This window comes from Corylus avellana, chromosome ca6 (assembly GCF_901000735.1).
Source record: "Corylus avellana chromosome ca6, CavTom2PMs-1.0".
In the NCBI taxonomy this organism is placed as follows: Eukaryota; Viridiplantae; Streptophyta; class Magnoliopsida; order Fagales; family Betulaceae; genus Corylus; species Corylus avellana.
Genome location: NC_081546.1, coordinates 6,780,684 through 6,805,985, shown reverse-complemented (window position 1 = coordinate 6,805,985; position 25,302 = coordinate 6,780,684). Strand labels below are relative to the sequence as shown.

General features: G+C 36.1%; 2 protein-coding genes across 4 annotated transcripts; one reads left to right on the top strand and one right to left on the bottom strand.

Moving 5' to 3' along the window:
* The first annotated feature begins 3,783 nt into the window (after positions 1 to 3,783).
* Positions 3,784 to 9,770, top strand: LOC132184659 (uncharacterized). The gene is made up of 2 exons (XM_059598375.1): positions 3,784 to 4,160; positions 9,070 to 9,770. Exons 1-2 carry the CDS (start codon positions 3,984 to 3,986, stop codon positions 9,433 to 9,435), a joined length of 543 nt encoding a protein of 180 aa, XP_059454358.1. The 5' UTR covers positions 3,784 to 3,983; the 3' UTR covers positions 9,436 to 9,770.
* A 1,738-nt stretch (positions 9,771 to 11,508) lies between these two features.
* LOC132183809 (kinesin-like protein KIN-4A) lies at positions 11,509 to 24,217 on the bottom strand. 3 transcript variants are annotated; one of them, XM_059597241.1, is made up of 26 exons: positions 23,708 to 24,217; positions 22,460 to 22,606; positions 22,229 to 22,378; positions 21,353 to 21,606; positions 20,514 to 20,701; positions 20,302 to 20,426; positions 19,479 to 19,515; positions 18,690 to 18,781; positions 18,489 to 18,599; positions 18,094 to 18,207; positions 17,787 to 17,880; positions 17,514 to 17,629; positions 16,876 to 16,974; positions 16,679 to 16,792; positions 16,439 to 16,555; positions 16,275 to 16,355; positions 15,702 to 15,773; positions 14,822 to 14,915; positions 14,557 to 14,594; positions 14,371 to 14,468; positions 14,192 to 14,290; positions 13,842 to 14,063; positions 13,461 to 13,623; positions 12,917 to 13,072; positions 12,528 to 12,834; positions 11,509 to 11,995 (listed from the first exon to the last, which is right to left on the bottom strand). In XM_059597241.1, exons 1-25 carry the CDS (start codon positions 23,822 to 23,824, stop codon positions 12,625 to 12,627), a joined length of 3,108 nt encoding a protein of 1,035 aa, XP_059453224.1. In that variant the 5' UTR covers positions 23,825 to 24,217; the 3' UTR covers positions 11,509 to 11,995; positions 12,528 to 12,624. The 3 variants fall into 3 exon arrangements, with proteins under 3 accessions (XP_059453224.1, XP_059453226.1, XP_059453225.1); XM_059597243.1 differs by having other exon boundaries at positions 17,514 to 17,626; positions 23,708 to 24,216; XM_059597242.1 differs by having other exon boundaries at positions 11,985 to 12,073.
* Between the last annotated feature and the right edge of the window lie 1,085 nt (positions 24,218 to 25,302).

Genomic DNA, 25,302 nt, shown 5'->3' with positions numbered 1-25,302 from the left:
TTTTGTAATTTTGTTGTAGAAAGAGATTCATGTTCTACACATAGACCGTTGTTTCCCGCCTCTTCTCACTGAAGTATGAGCTCTAGGGGAGTACCTGAAAAATTATGATCCTCTCCAGTTCAACTGAATTGGAGAATATCCAGTTAGTTATAGTGCAGCAGTATTTTTGTCCTATCAAAAAGTGAAAACACAAAAATACCTCTAAAGTATAACTAACTGAAATGAACTGGAGATGATCATGTTCCATACTTGGGACTCCCGCTCATTTCTAGTTGCAACGGTAGAGTATCCTTCGCTAGGAATCTCGAGGAAGTTATCCCGTATGGTTCGAAAGGTAGAGCGACGTGGAGTGGTAGTGATTCAGTATGTTGCGCCTTATAACAGTTTGCTAATGAAGATGCATTGTTTCTTTAAGATTAAAGAAAGCGAACTGCTTTAGGCTTCATTTGTTTTGACGTAAAATGTTTTTTTAAAAAAAATATTTTTCCTATTTTTTGATGTTTGGTACGATCGAAAATTATGATCAAATCGAAAACATTTTTCGGTTAACCAGATTTTTTTTTTAGTTTATGTAAAATGGTTACTTTTTTTTAAAACATCATTTATTTTTTTGAATTTTAGCTTTTCTATCTTGTATGTACTCTCTTGCAATTCATTATCAGTTGTTGTATGGGTTTGCCACAAAACCTCCTCCAGCCACCATAATTCTCCGTTGACCACTAGTCGTCGCCATTAGAGTTTGTAGAAATCCTTCGCTAGTATTCACCAAAAGTTACCGCTGTTTTTGGCCGTCGTCGGAGGTCGCCAACCATTGTCTATTGTTGGTGACTTTCTGTACGAGCTAAATGCTGAAGTTGAAAATATTTAGGAAACTTCACTTAAGCCCCATGAACTCTCATTTCTTTTGCAATCACCTCCTTAAAGTATAAAAACTCTTGAAATCCTAATGAAATGACGACATTGCAAACTTTTTAAAGTTGGATATACTAAATTGAGAGTTTTTGAACTTTTAGGGGTTGATTGCAAAAGTAATAAAAGTTTAGAACGATTAAGTTAAATTTCTCCAAATATTTTTCAATAGAAACATTTCACGTCAAAACAAGAATAGCTTTAAATGCAATTTGAATGTTTTGGGCCAGAGTAATGCTAAAAAGAAGACTCTTGTCCTTCCAAATGGAGTAATTCTGTAAGTCACTCATGTGTTCCTTTTGTGTCACTCTAAGAATAAGGTGGCTTTTAAAATCACAATTTGATCAAAATTCAATAATAATCGATTACAAGGCTAATGGTTATTTTAAAAGATATATCATTATTTGAGTGATACAAGATGGACACAAGAGTGACTTTTAGCATTACTCTTGCAAATGTGATATAACTTTTAAAATCACTAATATATGAAAATTTAATAATGATCATCTCGAATTTTAAAAACCGCAATTGCTCTGCTTAGGCAGTTAGCCATTATTTGTATAATCGGCGGTTAGCGATTATTTAAACTAATAATCATTTGGTTTATAACTACTATTTATATATGGGCTTTCGAGCCTATTAGAAAAGATATTAGGGTTTGAGTCATTAGGGTTTCAAGGGTAGTTTGGTCTTTGTGTCAGTAGGGTTTAGCCTATATATTTGGTTGTTCGTATTAAGTTTAATAAGCCGAATAATAGAATAGCCTCTACCTTTTGTGTCTAAACCACTCATACAAACTTTAACATGGTATCAGAGCCTTAGGGTTTGAATCCTTTGGAGTAGTGTTTTTCCGCTATATTTGTGGTGGTGGTATTATTGTTGTTGTTGTTTTTTTTTTTGGTGGCTGCACCGCCCATGTGGGCATGGTAGTACCTTCGAAGAGCACTCTAGAGCAGTTTTTTTTTTTTTTTTTTTTCATGGTGACCGGAACACTCTTTCGATGAGAAAAAAAAAAAAGATTTTGGTTGTGTTTTGATGTTCTGTGATGTTGGCCAGCCTGTTCTGTGGTTGCCGATGTTGTCTATAGTGGTTGGTGTATGGTGGCTGAGAAAGTTGCAGCGGCCATCGATAAAATAAAAAATAAAAAATTCGGCAATTTGATGTTTTTTGTTGTTGAAACGTTACTGTGTGGCCCTTGTTTGATTCTGTTGTTGCCTTTTTTGGTGTGGCTGGCTTGTTCTATCTTCTCCAGCCAGTTCCGGCAAGCTCCAGCAAAGTTTTTTCCAATAGCTATTTTCCAACGAATCTTGTTGGTTAATCATGTGAAAAATTTGTTATTTGTTATTTGTTGGTGATTGATGTATTCGACTGGCCTTGGATTCTCCTGCGAGAACCGATCAAGTGATCGTTGCATCTGATCGGCCTTGGTGTTTTACGGCGAGAACCAATCCCAAGATCGATGTATTCGACCGGCCTTGGATTCTTCGGCGAGAACCGATCAAATAGTTGTTCAAGTTTCCGACGAGTTTTTCGGCTGGCGTTGAAGTTTTATTTAATTATCTTATTGTTTGTATTGTGAACTTCAAGCTGTTTCAGCTTTAGGGGGAGTGTTGGTGTTGGTGTATGTTTTTCTAGTTGTTGTTTTATGTTTTTCTAGTTGTTTTTTTTTTTTATTTACTTGTATCTTCCAAACTGGATTCATATGATGTATATGCTCCAGCTTGAGAGGGAGTGTTAGAAGAGATATTAAGGTTTGGATCATTAGGATTTTAAGGATAGTTTGGTCTTTGTGTCAGTAGGGTTTAGCCTATATATTTAGTTGTTTGTATTAAATTTAATAAGCCGAATAATATAATGGTCTTCACTTTTTGTGTCTAGACTGCTCATACAAACTTTAATAAAGCTTTTGGACATTTTTTGGGCTTAATTTAAATAATTTTGGGTCAAAGTATTCCTCAAAAGAACATGATGTGTTTTGAGCTAGGCTATGTTCACAATACTGTGAACAAGCCAACGACTCATTTACACATACTCAGTTACTCACCCAAATCCACTAATCCATATACAAATTAAAATGAAAAGAACATACAATCAGAAAAATTAAATAAAGCCAAAAGCCAAAATAATAATAATAAAAAAAAAAACCCACCGAAATCCAAATAAAAACCCCAAAGCCAAAAAAACACCAAAATTTCAAATTCAAAACATCGAAAAATATAAAGTCAGTTCGACACATTCAAAAATGGAGGAAATATATGATCATTTGAAATTCGAGTTAGGATGGTCTTCATTTCATTTGAAGTGAAGAATATGCAATTAGTTATAGTGTATGAATATTTTTGTCTCCTCAAAAAGTGAAAAGACAAAAATACCCCTTCACTATAACTAATTGGATATTATTTAGTTTATTTGAACTGTAGATGATCTTATTCCTTCAAATTCAATTGTAATTTTAAATGCCCCATTACATTTATGATAACTCTAGAAAGACTAGAGTCCTTATATCTTTACTCATATATATATATATATATATAAAAGGAGGACTAGAGTCCTCACAAATGTGACATGACTGTTAAAATCACAATTGAATTTGAGATGCATATTTTTGAATTTTAATTTAATAGTTATTTTAAATGACACATCACATTTGAAAGGACTATAATCCTCCTTATATCTTTACTCACATTTAGAAGACTATAGTCCTTTTTATATTTTTAGCGGTTTTTCTGATTGTTTATTCTTAAAACAGCTAGCCACCTCGGACGAGGTGGTTAGTAATTTTTTTTTATTACTGTTTACCAAAGTGGTTAGTGGCTAATTATAACCGCCCCATTTGTCGATGGCCTAGACTCTCTTTGGGCCAATAGTCCAAAAGCCTGGTCTATCACCTTTGGAAACCCAATTCTGTCGCGGAGTAAAGGCCAGAAGAAAAATGGAAAAGAGAAGCTTGCACTGCAGAAATTGCTAGAATCATCTAGCGAGCTAAATTAAACAACTTCCACAAAAGACAGAAACCCAAATCCCTGTGTGATCCTCGGAGATATATCCGTGTAAAAATCTTCAGAAACCTAGTAATGTGTGAAATGCCCTGCGCCATGGACCGCGCGGACACGGAGATGATGGAGACCGAGACCAGCGACCCGCAGCAGGAGCTGGACTCGAACACCGGCCAAAACGACGTCGTCAGAGACTTGCTCACGTTGGCTCGCCAATTCATCGAGCAAGGAAAGCCTTCCCAGGCTCTCCAAGCGGTAACCATTCCAAACATTCTGTTTCCCTTTCTTTTGATTTTTGTGTCTGTGATTGATATTTCGAAGACGTTTTGAGGTGTAAAATAGATGCATCACAGAATCTTTATCTCTTGTATCTACATTATTAGAATTCACTCCTATAATACTCAGTGGTAGGGCTACAGTATCAGTCGTTGGGTGACCATGTGTCAGTGGAGTATTTGAATGCAATTCTTTGTGTAACTATCCCAGATGCTTGAAAATTTTCAACTTTATCAGTAATTTAGGTTCTATGATGTTGCGGCAATCTTAGATGGTTGCCAAGGTAAAGTTTCATTGCCAGCACTTTCAAAAAGCCTCTACACTAAGATAGTGCTCCTATCTTTTACTCCTTATGCTTCCTTTTTCATTAAGTTGTGGGTTCAACTATTTTTGTCCCTTGAAAGATATCTTGGGATTTTTTTTTTAATAATCAATAATAATAATTTTATTGAAAAAGAAGTATACAAGAGAGCAACTACCTTAAAGGCTACTAAAATCTTAAAAAAAAAAAAAAAAAAAATTCAATCTACCAAATTATCTGAGTTAAAATTAGGATCATATACAATAACTCAATCCAAAAGAGATCTTAGAAAGGAGGATTTTTGAAAAAGTACATTGGACTCGCTTTCTTCAAAGAGACGTGGATTCCTTTCTCTTCAAATGCTCTACATTAAGAGAGCATAAGTAACTTTCCAGATGCCTTTTTGGGGTGTCCCCGCCCTTGAAATTTCTAGCAATGAAGAAGCTCTAGGATGTTACTAGACATGACCCAAGAAACCCCGAAAATGCTAAAAACCAAGTGCCAGAGATCAACAACATACTCGCACTGGATGGGAAGATGATTAATAGTTTCCTCATTTTTTTAATAAAGGCAACACCAGTTAGCTAGATGGAAACCCTGCCTTCTAAGGTTATCCACTATAAGGATTCTACCCATTGCTGCTGTCTATAAGAAGAAAGCATGCATGGAGGGGTCATAACCTTCCAAATACTTTTCCAAGGGAATGAACTATACTCACCTGACTGTAACATATTATAATAGCTCTTCACTGTAAAGCCGTCCGTAGCTGCTAGATGGAATCCACAACATACTATCCACTTCTCCTGGATGAGTTTTCAAGGAGTATGATAGATTGAGAAAGGAGTTAAGAGATTCTAGTTCCCAATCATGGGCTGCCCTAATGAAGATTGGATTCCAATGGATTGGGGAACTGGAGAGGTCCAAGTAGTCTGACACTAAAGCCTCCACACTTTCACCTCTTGTGATCAAGTTGGTTACACTTTGGGACTCAAACAAATGGAACATAAACATGTGATGCGCAATTGCTGGTTAGAACCCAAAAAGCGATGTGAAATGACTATGAACATCCCTTTTTTCTTCTTGAAGTCTGCTAGGAAACTGGAGAGGAAACTTTACAGAGTTACATCTGCTTGAGAGATCATTCCCTTATTTTGGGTGTGGGCTCAAAAAAGCGCTTGTGTGTGTCCACAGTTTCCAGATCGAACAGTCTCTCTGTTGTAGGTGTATGATGACACTAGAAGGTTGTTGATGGTCATGTACGGCAAGATCACTGGGATCTGTTTGTTGATCTTGTTGTACCCTGACTTACACTTCAAAAAAAGAAAGGAAAATTAAGGCTAAGATGGGCGGGTAGCGGATTTTTTATGAACCAGCAAAGGAAATTACACTGGCCTGGTTAGGGTAAGAGGGCCTAAATCGAATTAATTAAATTCACCAAGTTTGGAGATCAATTATGGAGCCGATCTTGGACCTCGGTCCATAATTAGAAAAGAAAAATGTTATGGGTTTACTGATTGTATTTTTCGGCTCATTCAGGAGGAGTTTTAAAATTGTTCGAAAATGGGCTTGAAAATTGGTGTTAAATTGGATTTTATTGTTCTAAATAATTTCATCCTATTAAAACCAGATTTTTAAATTGGACTAAATGGACTTGAGGTTGGATGAAATGGCTTGGAGTGGGCCTTGGAAAAGCCCACCCGAGGTCTGGCCCATTTAAGGTTTACAAAAAAAAAAAAAAATGCATGACACCAGGCCATGCCATGCCATCCCCTTAGCTAAGGGAGATGGCATAAATTTTTTGATCATTGAGCTTTCATGCATGGTGGTAAAAAAAAACAAAAACTTGACCAAGGCTATAACCTTAGTCAAGTTAACTGGATGTATTCAAGTTCAAAATGAAGACAATGTCTTCATTTTGTACAAGCCACACTTTTGGCCAGCAAGAGAGAGAAAGGAAGAAAGAAGGAAGAAAAGGGAGTAAAGTAAAGGAAACGTGCTGTTCGGCTAAGGAGGAAGAAGAAAAAGGAAGAGAGCTAGAGAAGGATAGAAAGAAACCAAGGAATGATTTGTCCAGCTGGAGAAAATAGGTCTAAACACCTTCCTTTTTCAGCCTTTAAGTTCAAATCGTGTTTGGATGATGAGAAAAGGGTGGCTGATTGGTTGAAACAAACATGAAAGGTGATTATGTTTTGTGTTTCAAGCAAAATGCATAATGTTTTGGTATACTATGAACATGCATGGTAGATTGAAGAAGGTTTAGCATGTTGTGTAGCATATGTTGACTTCCTAAGGAGAAGTGCATGATTAGGTGATGTGGTTAAAAAACAAAACCAACCACAACGTAGATATGACTAATGCTTTTTCCTGGGTCTTTTCATAAATGGTGTGAATCCAAGCCCAAGAGAAATAAATTACTATAGTTTTCATGTGTTAATAACTTGTTATGTTATGATAACTGCCACGAGGGAAAATGGCCAATTTTAGATGGCTAGTTGCTATGAAACGAAACGACTGAGTTTCACATGGCATTTACCATGAACTGGTTTTACCATGTTTTTAATGAAGGAATAACTTTTGCACGGGTTCTAGGTTGTGGGTACACAAAGTGGTCCTACCTTGGAGAGGCTCCTCGTCATCAAAAGTAAAAATAAAAATGAAAGAATAACTTGAAAAGTCAAGTTTGATAAAAGATTGTGATTGAGAAATATGCATGAAAAAAAAAAACATCCGTAAATTTTTATGCCGATGAGCCATGTTCTACAAAGAAATGAAATGAGTTATGTTATATGAAAGGTGCATGGGTAATATTTCTTCTATGAGCTCAACTCCACAGAAACCATGGAGTGGCATAAATGTTATCAGTACCGGACGTAAAAGGAATGAGGTATAGCTGGGGCAACCACACTAAAAGATGTTTGAGAAGGTGTGTGCTATCACCAAGTGGTCTTCTTTTGAGTATGCAGCCATGGTTAAGGACTTTTGAGAAGCCATGGTCGATCAGGGAAGTTCCCACTTCACAGACAGCTTCCTTGTGGCTACAAGTTAAGCTTAAAGAGGTCCTCAAGGACGCTTCAGCCGCAGATTATACAGAGGTTAATAACATGAGTATAACCAAGGGGGAGAGTTGCAAAACAATATGATAGTTTATGATTTTTGGAAGCTAGAAAAAGAAAATATATGATTTTCCAATTAAATGAATTTTTTGAGAGAAAGGATATATATGCTTTACAAAGCCTATAAAATAAAGTTAGAATTTCGAATTTTTTTTTTAAAAAAATTCTTTTGTTAAGAAATGGGTTTGAGTTTTTGTTCATGTTATACAATTTCAAAGGGAAAGGGTCTCACTTCACACATTGTTTTAGACCTTACTTATTGAGTCGTGGACTTATCCTTCTACTTGTAAATTTTATTTTATAGAGGATTCTGAGAAGGATGCCGATCAGTGGGCCTAGAAGGTGGTACCAATGTCTAAGGGTCATCTTGAAGGTGTTTCATTTAGTGCGAATTGACATAAGTTATGTTATTTAGTTCAGTTCATGTTGTGAGGACCTTTTATGGTTTACTTTATGCAGACTTTGGTGGCTTTTTCTTTCCTTGTTTTATGGTGTAAAATTAGTGCTCTAATGCTTCCATTGCCCTTGCTATGTAAAATTCCGTTGTGCAAAGACAGGGAGACGCGGTCTATCTCCCCCCTGCCCCCCAAAAGTAGGCAGGGAGGTGGGGGAGTGACAGAGCTCTCTCCAACTGCTTGAGGAAAATCATGGATCACTTAAGGCGACAGAATTGAACCTAGAAAGTCACGCTGCAAGATTTTAATAGTTGAAGTCACCAGGAGTTGAGGACTTTTGGCACCATATCAAAGTGGTTATGCGCTAGATTTATGAGCAACTTTCTTAGGCTTATTCTTTTGATGATGGATTAATTTAGGCTTCTTTTTTTTTTTTTTTTTCTTTTTTTTTTCCTGTCTTATCTAATCAATTCTATTTGGTTCATGGGAATTTTATGGGTTTTGTTTGGGTTGTAATCACTCACTGTGGGGGGTGGTAGTAATTTTAATTTTACATTTTTTTTAATAAATTTCTGCAATTTTCCTCACAAGTTGATTTTTTTGCCTACTAAAAATAATGATAAGTGATAACGGGGTGGTGGATGATGATAGAGAGGAAAGAGTAGATTCTAAGTTTTACGATGAAATGATGGTGCATTTCTTTAATTTTGGTTTTCTTTTTTGTTGTTGTTGTTTTCACATGTTGATTGAAACTTGAACAAGTACTTAGATTCTTTTGCTGTCATATGTTCTCTTGCGTGCTCTTTCCTTTTCTTTTCTTTCTTTTCTTTTTCCTTGCCTTTTGGGCTTGCTCTTGTTAGTATTTTATTGCTGTCATTTATTCATGTCTAAGTTTTACGCTTGCTGTTCCTTGTTTATTTATTTAGTTTTATGTATCAGAAATTTTGATCATGGAAAGTTATGGAATAAAAGGTAGTAGATGGAAGTACATTTATGGCGACCATAATAATGATAACATTAGCAATAAATGGCCTAAGAGAATATTCAGTATCTAGGTACTTATCTAAAGTTTGAAACAGGTTGTAGTGGCAATGAGAAGAGAAGGTGGGGATGAGGCTGTACTTCAGTCCCTGAATCGGGCTCGTGAGCTTTACAGAAGCAAGCTTCAAGAAAATGCTGCTGCTGATCAGCTGGCTAGTTTGTTTGCTGAGTGCGCAATTGCTGAAGCCCATCCTTTAAAAACTAAACCATCACCAAGTAACGAGGGTAGCTCGTCAATTTCACCGGATGCTCAAGGGACTTCTATACTGGCAGAAAGTGGCAGGATGCAAGTAGTGCTGGATGCATTCTCAGATGGGAGCAGCTTCATTTGCTTACAGTGTGGGGGCCTTGTTAGTAACCATCGGAAAGACGAGCACTACGCATACTGGTGTTGCCAAATCTGATGCCGAGGTACGTGCAACGGGTAGTTTGCTCTCACTTGATGTGATGCTGCTCTATATGCATGGTGACCATACCAATGTCCTACTGATTTTATACTAGACATTGTATTTTGCTCTTCTAATGGTCACATATGCATGCAATCGACACAGTATGGTATGTAGAGGAGGTCATACTATAAAATTTGTTGCCTTGTAAGAGTGGTCTAGAATCATCTTGTAATCCTCTTAGTCATTGAATTGTGTCATTATAAACAAAATTTTCAAAGGTGATATTTCAAGCTGATGTATGTAATATGTATTTTAACATTTGAGGTTTTGGGCAATGGTGCCCTTTAGCATTTCAAGTGTTCTACTTGCGCCTGTTTTTGTCCTGGTGATGCCATTCATATTCCAATTATCAAGTACACATGATAGCTGCTTCAAACTAAATATTGCAAAATAATCCATTTTCTCCTCTTATGCCTCGTGCATCCAGTGCATCTGGTTCAGTTATGAAGAGATAATTTCATGCAGCTGATTATTTGTAATGTGTATGCGGTCGAGTGATATCTATCATTTCGACTTTGGTAGTTTGACGTATCATAGTGCCACGTTTGGCAGTTCATGAAGGCTCAAGTATATTTTTCCTTAAAATAGTTATTAAGTTACAGTTCTATTATATAAAATGTCAAATTTTATCACTGATCGTGATCTCAATTTTACAAATTGAAAGGAATTTGGTGATTTAGATATTTTATGCATGAGTTACACTCGATGCACACAAATCACATACAATATAACGTGAGGACATTAATTTATCTTTTATGAATTATAACTGCTCAATTATCATGATTCTCTAAATAAAATAATTTTATTTAAATAATATCATCAAGTTCAAAATTGGGTTTTAGGGCACGACCTTGACGAGAAAAATTACAAATTGCTCCAATCCTATAAGATATTCGCCTTCTTGGAATATCAGAAAGATTTACCATAATGCCAACAATATTGCACGCCAACTTAGCTTGATGACACTATCAGCGGTGATGGTTCAGTGGTTTCAAGTTAATCTTAATAAATACTAAGACATAAGTTTGACTCTCGCAATGAAAATCCTCATATCTCATTAGTGTAAATCGACTTGATTTTCTTTATGCTTTTTGGCTTGGCAATAGAAGGGAAATAACTTTTGATCTCCGTCTCAACGAAGTGAGACGTAAGGATGAGATTGATTGTATAATTGAATGCAATTCAATGTATTGGAGAAGTGAAATTATTATAAGACTAGTGCTGTATTCCATATTTTAAAAAAAAAAATCAAAAGTTGGTTTATAAGACTAGTGCTGTATTCCATATTTAAAAAAAAAAAATCAAAAGTTGGTTGGGACTGCTACGTAGCATTGTGAGGTAAAAATATAGTTTCTAGCATTATTATCTCACAATATTGACGTGTCAGTCTCAATCAACCTTTATTATTATTATTTTTTTTAATGATTGATTCAAAGATTGGTTAAAATTGACATATCAGTATTATGAGATAGCTGTGAGATAAAAATGTAATTTTTAACATTTTTCTTTTCACAATATTAATTTCACCGTTCTAATTTACCCTCATATCAGTCCAAATAACCAAGTCTTTTTCTGCGTAGGAAATGACAATTACTTTATTATTATTTTTTTCAAGGTGAACCGCAAAAGATGAAGTGTACGCAGAGTAAAAAAGGGATAAATTGTGGATAGCAATGAAGGGTCCCTAATCAGTAATCCCTATCATCTTACCTAAATACAAAAATAATTGGACAAGCATGCGCCATTTGGTGGGCCTTCTCTAAAGCTTAAGCTTTTAAAAAGCAAGCGTTACCTGCAAATTATTTGTCACCGGTTTGGCGAAGCAGTTTGGGCACTGCAAGTGTAAAAGGGATTTTTGAGAAGAAACAACGAGGGTTGCTTATCAAAGCAGCAGCTATAAAGCCTATTAACCTACACCTTAAGAAAACTGAAGCCATTGGCCTTTCCATATCCGCTTTGAGTAAAACTTTGTCCAGAGGAAGATAAAAATATATGGAAATTGACCATAGCTTTACACAAAACAAGAACTGGGAAAATATAATCTCTATAAAGAATTTCTTTGTCATACGGCAGAAACCCTAAGGAGTTCATTTCTTTCAACAATATCACTATTGCTTACACACAATAAACAGTTAAGCACTAAAACATATTGGCCAGTCAAAATTACAATTTAAAAAAAAAAAAAAAGAAGAGAGAACAGAAATAAAACCCTTTATACACATTTATACGACTTGATCAAAGAATTTCGTCTTTTGAACTATGATTATGGAGAGAAAATATGCCAAAAATTGGCAGATACCTCGAGCAAGATACCCCTTCACCAACGCATCACCACCATCTTTCAGCGTCTTCTTCTAATTATCTTGTATTACTGGCAGCATCAACAAAACTTTACAAGATGCTCCGAATGCAGCAACCACCGCAAAAGAATTCAAGATCACAGACTAAACTTTTTCAAAATCAACTCATCGAAGACTGCTACAAGCACATATCCTCGACAACCACTTAAAGCACACTGCATACATTGAGAATAACAAGGTAAGCTTCACCCATGTGTACTTAGTTCTATCAACCAACCCTTTTGATATTTGACCTACATACAAAAGTATTGATGACCATCAGTTCATTTGGCTATTTCGTTGAAGAAGCCGGTCTCCATTTCAAGTACTTGATTGCTAAGACTAGTTTTTATTAGTAATTTTAAATAAGTACAGCGAGTTCTATTTTACATGAATACAAGAATTGCACACATTACTCATTACCATAGCCACCATGAATGACACAAGTATGTCCTTGAGACCTAGAAGTCTTATCACTGAGTGCTATAGATCTTAGATATTAGTGTTTCATGTACATATAACTATGAAATTCCTGGTAATCACATTCTTCTTCTTTTTTCTTTTTTTTTTTCAGTGGTGTCTATACATACAATTCAAGCCCCCCTGTCCAAGGGAAAAAAGAACAAGAAAAAGAAAAAGAAAACAAGTTTAAATGTAGACTTGTAAATAATTAACAAAGATGTGCTGGTCACACTTACTAAAGATTACCTGCACTTATTTTTTTCCTCTACCCGTGATATGTGTTGGATTGTAGTTTCAGGTCAAAGATGAATATTGGCAACCAAAACCTAGTGAGCTTAGAGCATTAAATCATATCTGGCAGCGCTTGGGGACGAGGCCTTCTCATGATTGTTTCGTCACTGTGTCTAATCCATTCAGAAAGTCTCCATGGCTTCTGCCACTTCCATTTAAATTGTAATAGCCACTGGTGATGACTTCTCTTCCACTTCCAGAGCTTCCCAGCATGTCCCACAACTGCCAACTTTTTCATTGATAACTGCCCTAATGGTACCATCTGCGCCAACAACAAATCCAACTTTCTTAGCCAAAGAGGAAAGCAGATTGCAAATGAACAATTGAAGGATCAGAAAATTAACCTTTCGTGTCTGATCTCTAAATGCCACTGATTCTCTGACGGAGCCATTAGCAATGCCTGGTGTATATTTGAGCTGTTTCTGTGCTGGCACAGACATTGGAGATAAGGGACCACTCATGTCATCAGAGAAGTGTTTCAATGAATTCTGTGAGTTAACCTGTTCAAGGCCAGCCCAAAGAGCTTCAATAAAAATGATTACAACAACAAAGTTCATAATAAAAGTGTATTTCACACTCTTGAAACATAGGTTAAGGAAACCATAACAACACCAACAATAGCTTCATAAAGTTGTAGAAAGAATCCCATAGGCCTACATACCTCTACAAATTTAATGCAATACAATTAAAGGTAAATTTGCAACTCCAATGGCTGCTTAAAAGTCACTTGACCAATTTATGATGTTATCAATATTAAAATTCAATCTTATAGTTAAGGTAGTCTAAAATCAGGTACATAAATTTTAGTTTTTAGCTACAATTAGGCTTTAAAAGTCGTCTTTATATCAGTGCATAAAAGAAAACACAGACACAATGTCATAATCTCACCGAAGCCGACGTAGCCAACGCAATTGCAACAGCTTGCTCTCTCAATTTTAGCTCCTTCTCAACTTCCTTTCTTCTAGTCTCACTCTGCCGCAATAGTCCTACTAGTTCTGTAAGTTGCTCTTTCATTTCCTTGATTTCCATATCCTTCTCCCACAATTGGCACCTGTAGAAAACATGGAACCTAAAATTTAAAATTTCGATAAGGAAAGCAACATTATGCTTAACTACCATTATTGAAATAGGAAATACTGATATTGCTTAGAATCATTGTGAAATTAGAATGAGCATATTAATGATAAGTTGACAGAATCAAACAAGTTGGCCAACTTTACATCGTGTTACTTTAAGTTATTAAAAATATTGCTAGGTCAAAGAAAGCACCTATCATCTGCAAGAGAAATGAACATGTATTGAAGGAGGTTCTTTGCATCTCCCATTGAGCGCAGCTGGTTCCAACGTCCACGGTTAGTGAAGGCACGCTCCCGCTCTTCTGCCTCTGAAAGTTGTGAGGCCATAGCTACAAGTGAATTTGAGGACATACTAAGCATGTTCTCAAGTGAAGATATTCTGGCCATTCTTGCATTTGGTGACATGGAGGATGCTCTGAACAAGTAAGAGTAAGTAGTAAAATCTTCAGTTCTACCTGCTGCATGCTATCTTGTCTATCAAATCCTAGGCTATTGAGAATAAAAGTCGAGAGTAACTATACAAATTCATTGCACAAAATTTACCTAGCAAATCCATTCTTTCCTCTTGGAGGACTAAGGCCTTTTGAAGCAAACTCATCCACTTGCCTAAGCATGGCCAACTCTTCTGCCAGTGCAGCTCGCCTGGAGATTGCAGTAAAACTAGTAAATAGAGTATTACCACACAGCTGATATTATCAAACGAAAATATATATTATACATACACTTGACTTTGCTTCTCATACTCATAACGAACTTCATGCACATTCACCATGACTTCTAGCTCATGATCAAGCCAACGTTGCAAGGCTTTCTCATTGCTCTAAAGATGCAACTTATGTTAGGATGAATTTGAAATCATAGGATACAATCAAATACATATCCCAAGAAGAAGAAATAAACATCATTACCTGCCCATTTGTTCCATTTCCATTTCCATTGGCAATAACTGGAAGAAGACACACAATTAGAAAATTGGAGAATAAAAGGGAGGAAATGCCCCACATTTTTCTATAATGGATGGCCCTTCTGTTCAAGGCATTACTCTATTGAATGCATACTATCTGATGAAGGGTAAAGTTGACATTTTAATGTTTCATAGAGGAGTCGCACATTAGTAGAAAACAAGGGGCTTCCATATAGAGATAATTTTTCATCAACTCAAACAAAAAATACCTGAGCTGTCACGGGCAGAAGACTTTCGAGCTTCTAGTAATTCTTTTAGCCTCTTGGTGGCCATTGCAGCCTCTTCTGTCTTTCTTTGAAGAACCTAAACAAGAACACAGACATCAGAAAACAAACAAACAAAGAAAAAAGGGTTTGTACCAACCCTTACCAAAAATAGAAAAAGTATCAATAAATAGAAGCAATTAATTTGGTTACATACAAGTATGTTACAGGCATGGAATAGCAAAACTGCTCGTCAGTTTCGTTTTACATTTTCCTTTTTCCTTAAGTATTAAGCTCATCACTAGAAGACCTCAGAATTCAGAATCATAACAGGTTCTGTTGTTCCTCCTTGTTGTTTTAGCGCATACATTTCTTATAAATCTAAAAACAATAACTCTAAAGTCAGAAGGTAACATATCTAAAGCATATTCTCTAACCGATAACCAATACAGATCAAAACATTTAACTCCTACAGTTTCTGATATTAGAAGACTTTGGAATTTGAAGTCATTGCGACTTTGTTGTTTCTCCTTGTTTAATCATTTCTCATAAATCTGAAAAAATTAACTCTGAAGTCGGAAGGTCATGTATCTAAAAGCATATCCTCTAATAGAGTTCAAAACCTTCTATGCCAACAGTTTCTAACACTTTCTTCTCTCCCTCAACTCTTCAAAGGTAAGTGTTCCTTCTTTGATGGCAACATCTGAGGTGTGTTCTCAATAATGAAGGAGAGGCATTTATTCCAGATCCTGGTGACTCTAGTGGAACTACTCGACATCCATAAAAACACAATTTATGGAAGCAGCATATAAAATATTAAATACGATTTTGTCTTAGAGAGGCATGATAAAATAACTAAACAAACCAGCAACAGAGAATCACTTACCATTTTCTGGCGCTGATTCAAAGCTTGAAGTTTATGCCTTTCATATTCATTTCTTCTTCCCTCCTTCCGTAACTGATTTTGCAAATGTATAATAAGAATATGTATATGATAATATAACATAGTTAATCCAAGTAAGATTTACAGTTAATTTAAATCTGAAAGCATACTCGGTAGAAGCTTGTAACTTTGTACGGGGAAAAAATATCGTAAAGAAGCTCGCATAATTGCGAAATTCACATAAGGTGCTATTCTATCATAAGGGCCTTTTTTTTTCTTTTTTTTGAAATTTGCAAGCAACTCATATTCCATGGGATGTGAACCTATGACCTTGCCCACGACCCCATTCTTTTGGGGGTGGAGGTGGCATTTGGCCCAAAGGAAATTGCAAGTTCTGTCACAAAGGAGCTCAACTAACAGAACTTGAAAATTTACTTCCTTAAAAGCAACATAGACCACACCTCCAGCCCCAAAAGAATTTCAGGTAAGAATGTAAGAGTGGGTGGACCAGCATTATTAAAAATGTTAAATGCAAAAAAAAAAAAAAAAAAAAAAACAAAGAAGGGAGAATGTTACCTGCAGTAGCTCCTTCTCTCGAGAGGCCTTCCACTGCCGGAATTGTTCCGCCTCTTGTTTTATCTTATGTTGCAATTGAACCTAAAAGGCCAAAAAGTAGCACATAGAGTAAACATAAAAGGACAAAGAATGTAAAGATAATCAAAACCTATATGAGATTCAACCTTTTGTGCCTTTATAAATTGAATTTCTTCTTGCAATCGCTTTGCTGCTTCATCACTTTTTTGCTTTTGCTTTAAAAGTTGAACCTGGCTCTCCTGTTTCTTCTTAAGATCCAAAATCTGTTGTTTATATTTGCAAAACATGTTTATAATTTTAGTTATGACGAGTTGAGGGGTACATTCTAAAAGAACTGGCATTTGAACAAATTAAAAAGAAAAAGGAAAAAGTGAGAAGATCTTCACCTGAGCCTCAAGTGTTTTCAATTTCTGGGCATGGATATCTTGCAACTTCTGTGTTTGCCCATCAGAACTAGCAGCAAGGTTTTCAACTTCAGCAAACAAACGATCCCTTTCTTGCTGCAATAATAATACAGGTGAACAAGTAAAGTAAATATTGGTTTCCTCAATAAAACCACGCAAATTTCAAAAGTTCTATTAACCTGCACTGCTTTTTTCTCATCCTCCAGTTCCACGATTTTCTTTCCAAAGTGTTGCTTGAGTGCCACAGTGTCAAAATCTCCAAAGCGTTTCATCTCTGACTGCACAGACGTACGAACCAAACATAGATACATTATTATATGAACATGTCATGTAATTATGTTCCATGTGTATGTTTAAATTAAGCAATATGGACAGAGATTCTTAAACAGATAATCATAATAATAACAAAAACATCAACAACAATAACAATAAGACTAATAATAGTAATAATAATAATAATAATAATAATAATAATAATAATATTTTGTGTGGGTTGATAACACACACACGCTCTAATAATAATAAAAAACTAATGCCAATCAATACATACAGGAAGTAAATTTCATAAATGCTCAAATGTACCAATAAAATATTTCCAGATTCGGATTTTTCTATGTCTATTTTATAACCAGAAAATGCCATATTTCTTATAATATTCCTTTTTAGAATAATATTCCAGTAAAAATAAGTAATCAATGCTACAATCATAATTTTTCCTGGCTTTCACACTTATCCAGTAAAGATAAATTACATATAGAAGAGTCAGATAGCAGTAGAATGCCGTAACAAAGTGTTTTGATGAAACAAACATGCATACCTCTTTCTCTTCTAAACGCTTATTTAATTCATTTAGCTCTTTGTCCATAGTATTTTGCAGAAGGGTGTGCTCCCACTCCTTTGCTACTTCTTCATCAATTTCCCTTGAATCACCTGCTAAATTTGGCATTGTAGCCTTGATGAAATGGTCCCAACTGGGAAAACTTAAGACAAATACAACAAACTAAAGATGAAGCTTAAACTTAATTTGAGTTGATATCATTGTTGAAAAAAAGATATATTGAGCTAGTCCCAAACAAGAAAAGAGTCATACCTGTTATTGTTTCAGCCATTTGATAATCAGATGACTCCATGCTATGCAAGCCCCTTTTAAGGCCATCACTTTTTACAGGGCAAATATTACCATCCTGGAAGATAAAGTTTTAGGTTCACACATGTATCCAGCTGATAATATTGAGCCTAGTCTTTTGGTAACAATTTTACATTACCAAAATATAAGGCACAGTGTAAAATTTCTAAAAAAACACAAGATAATATAATCAGTCACATATTATGGACATAAATGATAGTAGATGACTAGAAGTCACAAAAGAATATCAATTGGAGTATCTTGCACATACTTGACCATCTGTTTCATATTGTTCAGCACCAGTGCATCTGCTGCGGTATTCATGAAGTTCCCGACAAAGATCCTCATTAGCAGCTTCAAGCCAAGCAATCCTTTCCTTGAGAACCTATACAAATTAGTCCAATTAGATAAATTATTTAAATAATAAAAAACATTATCTTCAACAAAAGATTGAAGAAAGAATAGTTAAGTTGATTCTAGCAATCAAGAAACATTTAGAGATATAAGTTGAAATAAGCCAAAGTGACATTTTTCCTAACAATCTGCATATTAGTTTTATTAATTAACTGTCATTGATGACTCAAGTATCTCCAAGAAGGTATTTGAAAAACATGGTCAATTTATTGTACTAATCAACATTTAATGAGAGTATAAGTTGCCCAATACCTGTACTTCATCAGATGAAGATCCTCCTGTGCGAGCACAGAGCTCAGCCTGCAAATACTCTAGTTGTTGACGCATTTTTAGCATCTCATTGGACATGGGATCTCTATTGACCTGTTCAAGGATATAACAAAGAAGCTATATACATGGAACTTTCACAATGGCAACAAATATTTATAATAAGGGACAATCTGAGAGACTTACAACAGGCTTATTTTGGATGTTGCGAGCACGATTTGCATACTTTAGAGTGTTAAGGGTTTCTTCAGCATTGATATCCGCAGGACTAATGCAGGCTGGAAAAGGATGAGATATGAGGAAAATGTGACAAAGTTGCAACCGCAGGTAAGAGTAAGCATCCCACAGACAATGCTAGGAAGAAAATAGAAGGAAAATATAGGAGATAGAAGAAACGAGGAAACACATAAATACGGCATACAGATAGTAGTTATTATTGTAGTATCTTATTCAAGTTTCTGAAAACCTGCAAACTGTTTAAAATATGTTGAAAAGAATTTAATGGAAACAATGGTGATGCCAGAATGCACAATCTAGATTATTGAGCTTATGTATTATTGACCGTTTGGCATGAGCAATGATAGACAATGTGAAGCATGCATCTTCATTTCTAGCTTCTTAGCAATATGACCATGTTTGTGAGACTTTGGAGGTCACACCTTTTGGGAACAAGATGGGACAAAGTTGAGATAATGTACTGAATTGCAATGTAGACCAATTATTGCACCAATAGACAGATTTTATTGAGGGGAAACTTTCATAAGAAACAAAGAGAAAAATGAGGTTTCTTATCATGCTTACAATATAATAGGCCTCGCATACACATATTTTTCATATGAGTTCCATGTACAAATAAAATAAAATCCAATTCAGGTGTCTCCTATGAAAGAAAATACAAAAGTCTGGTCAACCCATTGCCAAAAGCAACATAGGATGCCCATCTGCAAATCAAATTGATAAAGATAAGTAACTTACCTATCATAACAGTTCTGCTGTTACCACCAAGTGAATCCTGCCAAAATGCATTAGTTTAGTTTAAACAAAAAATATAAAGAAATAACAAAGAATGTATATAAAATTAAAATATAAAAAGAACAAGAAAAAGGAAGGTTTTCTGGCCTTGAATACACTTATTAGATTACATCATGTTCATTTTTGGTAATGACCATGGATAATCTAAGTAAAAATGTCAAATACTGCTGTCGAGTAAGTTCCAGATGACTAGATACTGGACAACACTTAGCTGAGGATTGTGCAATAGTAAGACTTGATTTGGCTTTGAGAAAAAGAAAAACTTCTAAGAATCCAATGAGCTATATTTCGTACATTTTTGTCCATAAGGTAATGACCATGGATAATCTAAGTAAAAATGTCAAATACTGCTGTCGAGTAAGTTCCAGATGTCTAGATACTGGACAACACTTAGCTGAGGATTGTTCAATAGTAAGACTTGATTTGGCTTTGAGAAAAAGAAAAACTTCTAAGAATCCAATGAGCTATATTTCGTACATTTTTGTCCATAAGGTAATCCACAATCAAATGAAATAAATTAATGGGTCCACATTTTTTTTTTTTGGATGAATAATGGGTCCACATTGATGATAAATGGATGTCATTTCTATGGCTATCATCAAAACTACAGACTGGAAAGCAGAGTAAGGAATAGCTAAGACGTCCGTTTGGCAAAAGAATTTCCCATCAGAATCCAATTCTTCACATCTTTAACCTCCTTAATTATAACAAAGAAGGACAATTTAGCCTTTACAGCATGAGAGTTGCATATTCAAATATATCAAACCTGCAAAAGGCGAGTAAGTTTACTGTCTCTGTAAGGAACGTGAACACCTTCTTTGCGCTTTTTCTCATCTCCAAGTGCACTGATGACATTACCAAGTGCAAGAAGGCCCTTGTTAATGTGAACGCCTGTTTAAAAGTTAAAAGTGTTCATGTGATTTTGTTACGAACAGAAACGACATATAGATGCAACATGTCATGTATATTGTCACCTACCTTCCTTAAAACGCAGACCATCAGAGCCTGTTCTTTTAGCTCGCTCTGATCCAGCAAGATCTACTAAATGCAACTTGGCGCATAGATATTCTTCATTCATTGACTCATTAAGACTGCTATCACTAGGAACAACTGGACTGAGCTTGCGCATTTGCTCTAATGTGATGGTGAATATGGCATGAGAACGACTATAAAGTCAAACAAAAAACGGAAGAATGTCACTAAAGCCAATAGACTGCAAGACGGGACAATAAGAACTCATTTTACTCCAACGCTTACAAAAGAAAGGTTGGTAGACAGAATTAAGATATTAGAACTGGTCAGAAAGGTAAAATATAAGAGGGGAAAAAAATCTAGATATTGTTCCAATGTTTGTATAATAAACCTGAATTCTTAAGTATTTTGAGTAAGGCATCATTGAGTGAACTAAGCATTTTATATCTTGAACTATATTTTGCAATGTGAAAAATATTTTATTATATTAGAGTGTCCCAAAAATTTGACATGTAATGGGGTTTTATGGATAAACACGCAAGGTCATCCTCGGTTTTTTTTTTTCTTTTCAAAACAATTGTAACCCATGAAATAAGCCTTGCCAAACATTTAATTTTATCTTTGAAATTTATTCCAACTGTGCCCCCTACTGCACCCATCATAAGATCACAATATGCATAACGTAATCTTCCAGGTTTGATCAATAAAATCTGAAAAAGAGAGCTCATTCCCTATATGCCAGGAATATATACAAGTCAAAGATATTCTTCAGTTAGAAGAAATGAAAGCACATAAATATTCATACACAGTATAATTTAGAAAGAAAGGTGAAATGCACAAGTAACCTTGACTGGTTGTTCATATTTGTACTCCCAGTTGCCCTACTCAATGATCCTTGTTCCAGGCAAGCAGCCATTTCCTTAAGCGTACTTACACTGACTTCGGTGGAACCTGCCAATGTAATTACACCATTCGATGTTTCACGAATTTGTATGGGTGGTTTCCCAGGACTAGGAACTTTCCCTGCATGCCCATTTGCAGTCTCTGTTTTGTTCAAAGAAGCGGTATCCAGCAAATCTCGTACTTCTTCTTTCAGAATCTTTCACATTGAAATCTTTTGGTTAGATAGATGCTCTAGAAAGGCAGAATTGCTTCAAATGCATGGCATAGGCACTAGCAAGTATGGTGAAACTTCACAGACAAGGACCGCAATATTACATAAATCCACAGGGAAATCCAAATCAATAAAGATTTGAAGTTACATTCAGAAATAGGACAAACCATTTCATAGCAATTAGTTAAACCAATACGGAGATTTTGTTGCTTGGTACAGGAATGTTGCACTACAAGATGTAAGTCAATAAAAAATAATGGAAGAGACCTAGTCCAACCTAACTAATTAAAAAGGAGGCATTACATAAACTATGCTTAATAATATGAAATAATTTACACTGCTAGTCACATATTATATAAGTCTATAGTATAAATATAAATGGTTGACAAATACTTCTACAGCCAAGATGAAAAATTCATCTAATTTCTTGCTATTTGTGATGTGATTGATGCATCCTAACCCTTGAGAAAATAATTACTTTCTAGAAGACAGAAATATAACACGTGACTCCTATTTGTAGTGAACACAATCTTTTAATTTAAATATCCATAACTGATGGCATTTCAAATCATTTAAAACAAGCAAGGAACAAGTTCCATCAACAGACCTCAATAAAGGAAACATGCAATTGGAATTCGGTTTGACCCTTCAGAGTTTCCATCTTGCTGAACAGAACATTCATAACTTGAGGGATTATTCCTGTTTGGCAACCATCTCTGAAGCCAGTGCCCATGGTATATGTTTTACCAGAACCTGTCTGCAACAGATTGAAAATCTCCACCCTAAGGAAAAGTAAACGGAAAAGCATGTAAGCATTGCATGAGCAGTCAACCATTACCTGACCGTAAGCGAGAACTGTAGCATTATATCCTTGGAAAAGACCGTCAACAAGTGAAACAACACATTCTTCAAACATGTCAGATGAGGGAGAACCAGTGCTTCCGTAGACATGATCAAAGGTAAAGGAATGTGTGCCAATTTGCACCTGCACCGAAGTCACACCCAGCTTGTAATCCCACTCAACAATAACTTTATGACAATAAGTTAAAATGCAACGTTACCATACATGGAGGGAAAGAAATCCTAAATTAGCTGTGTATTTCTCAGGTAGTCATGACTCATGTAGGAGATACACAGTACAAAAAATCCAAGTAATTAGTAATTATCTTGTTTTTTCCTTTTAACAAGATTAAATTCTTATCCCGAACAAGCAAACTTTAATGCAATTTTCATCTAACAACCACTACAACTCTTTTGTTCATTCAACCGACGAACCCAGTAGATACCCAATATTTATCAAAGAAAAAAATGTATGTCAACTTGAACTTGGGTACAGAAAGTGCAACAAGGAGCACGAAACAAGGTCGGATAGAGAAGGTTTTGGCAGGTGAAATTAAAAATTAACAAAAAGGGACAATTAATGGAGATATTTACAGTATATAATTTGCAAAGGCAGCAGAAGCTTTGACCTGGTCTTATGCTAGAAGTTAGCAGAAGAACACAATATTGTAAATTTTAATCCAAATTAGGAAACAAAAATCCAAAAACATAAAAGTCAAAACTGACATAGCAAGCAGGGTATAACCCCCTATGCAATCAAAGAATTACTTTCCTTTACTCGTGTTACACATTTTTTATCTGACCAGAAATCCGTTGGCTGATAAAACCTTAATACCCGAGAAACTCTAGGCCACTATAAGCAAAATAAAAACGGTTGCCCATTGATTGCCCAAATTGGACCAAGAACATGAAGTCAGTAAAAAATTTCAGAAAATTTAACCGACTATATAAATGACTCCGATCCACAATCAGATTAGACAGCACAATCCAGTGACTCAAACGCAAGGAAAAGAACAACTAAGCCCTCAATGATGGGTAACGAACCATATATGGATCCAGATCTCCCAAGATTTACTAGTCTAAAATTTTCTGGTGAAAAAGGACAAAAAAAGTATAAACACTCCATCATCACCGGTCACTAAACGACCAAAGTGAGAATTGGTTGAACTGAGAATTATCACATTGAGTGGTTGAATGTGAGTGAGAGAGAGAGAGAGAGAGTGTGTGTGTGTGTGTGAGTCTATACCTGAGGCTTCCCGGGGACGACAGTGACGCAGTCTTTACACCCTTGGAGCCGCTCATCGCCGATGAGCGGTCGGATGTGAACCGCTACTTTCACACAGCAATCTTCCCCGGCTTCCATAGGAAGCAGCTAGCTCGAGAAAGAGAGCGAACAATCCTTGAGAAAATTCAGAAATAGAGAGAGAGAAAGAGAGTGATAAGCAGTCCCGGAAAGATCAATTCCCGTGGAAACACGTTCTCATTGTCCAAGAATTCCTATGACTAGAAAGCGATAGAGCAACCAGAGGAGCAGACAGAGAAAGAGATAGAGAAGCTCAGACAATGGTAGAGAGAGAGAGAGAGAGAGAAAGGGAGGGGTAGTTGGGGAATTAGCGGCTGGGGTGTGCATAGAAGTAGTAGCAGGTAACTGCAACGACAGCAACAACCACTATCATTTTGCCTTAAGCTTCACTACATCACACCACCAGCCCAGACGGTTGCGTTTGTGAAACTTTTATGGCACTCCTTCCCAATATGCCCCCACTTCTCCTTTCGCAACGGCTCTCACCTTCCCCGCATCAAGGACTTGTCCCTCCTTCCCGCCGTTTTTACCATCTTACCCCTCTCCTCCCACTATTCTTAATTCTCCAAATTACTAGTAAATACGTGTACTAATCCAGCTTTCACGTTGCTTGTTGTCAAGAGTGAGGACCAATCACAGCACACAAGGCACGTGACGCGGAATCATAGAATCATGGAATACGATTCCGTAGCTAGAACTTGTTTCTGTGTCTGGGTCATCCACGTGACAACAAATTTTGTGCTTGTTCATGGGCTACTAAACTAATCTTTTTTTTAATCAATAAGTTTAAGAAGACTTTCGGATTAAGAAATTAGTGTGGAGATGGTGAGGTAGTTTGGGAAGGAAAAATGGGGGCGCCTATCCTAACTGGCGTTGTTGGAAAGTAAAAGGCAAACCAAAAAAAAAAAAAAAAAAAAGAAAAGAAAAGAAAGAAAGAGGTGGTGGTGGTGGCAGGGGAAGAGAAGTAAAGCGAGGGATCGGGAAGAGAGACCCACACAGTGGACATAGCCAGCTGGTGGTCTCCTCTCATCACATGGCCTTTTACTGTCTACATCCCAGTGGACCCCACACCTCTCTCTCTGGCCCACCTTTTACACTTGTTCTGGCGGTGTTTGTATTTTATTTTCCACCATGTTTTCATCGGAAACACCTCAGGTAAGCTCAGGACCCAACAACATCTTTCATTGACTACGTTTTTGGGAATATTAATAAACATTTGGGAAAAAAAATATATCAATATCACATGATCTTCGGTCGATTTACGACTCAAATTACAATAATGTTTCTCCGTTATGCAACTGTTTTGGTGACCATTAACACCCTACTCATCGATCTAATGAGTTTTAGGTGTGGCGGTGGGATGGCGTTGGGAGTAGCCGACGGCTATAGCCAGGCAGTAGAGAGAAAGTATAATTGTATTATTTGTTGAAGCCGTTGCTGCTGGTTGTTGAGTTGTTGGATCATTAAGAGGATTTAAAGAAGTGATCAAAGTAGATAAACCAGGGCCATCAATCACTTGGCTTTGTTACGTCTGGTTA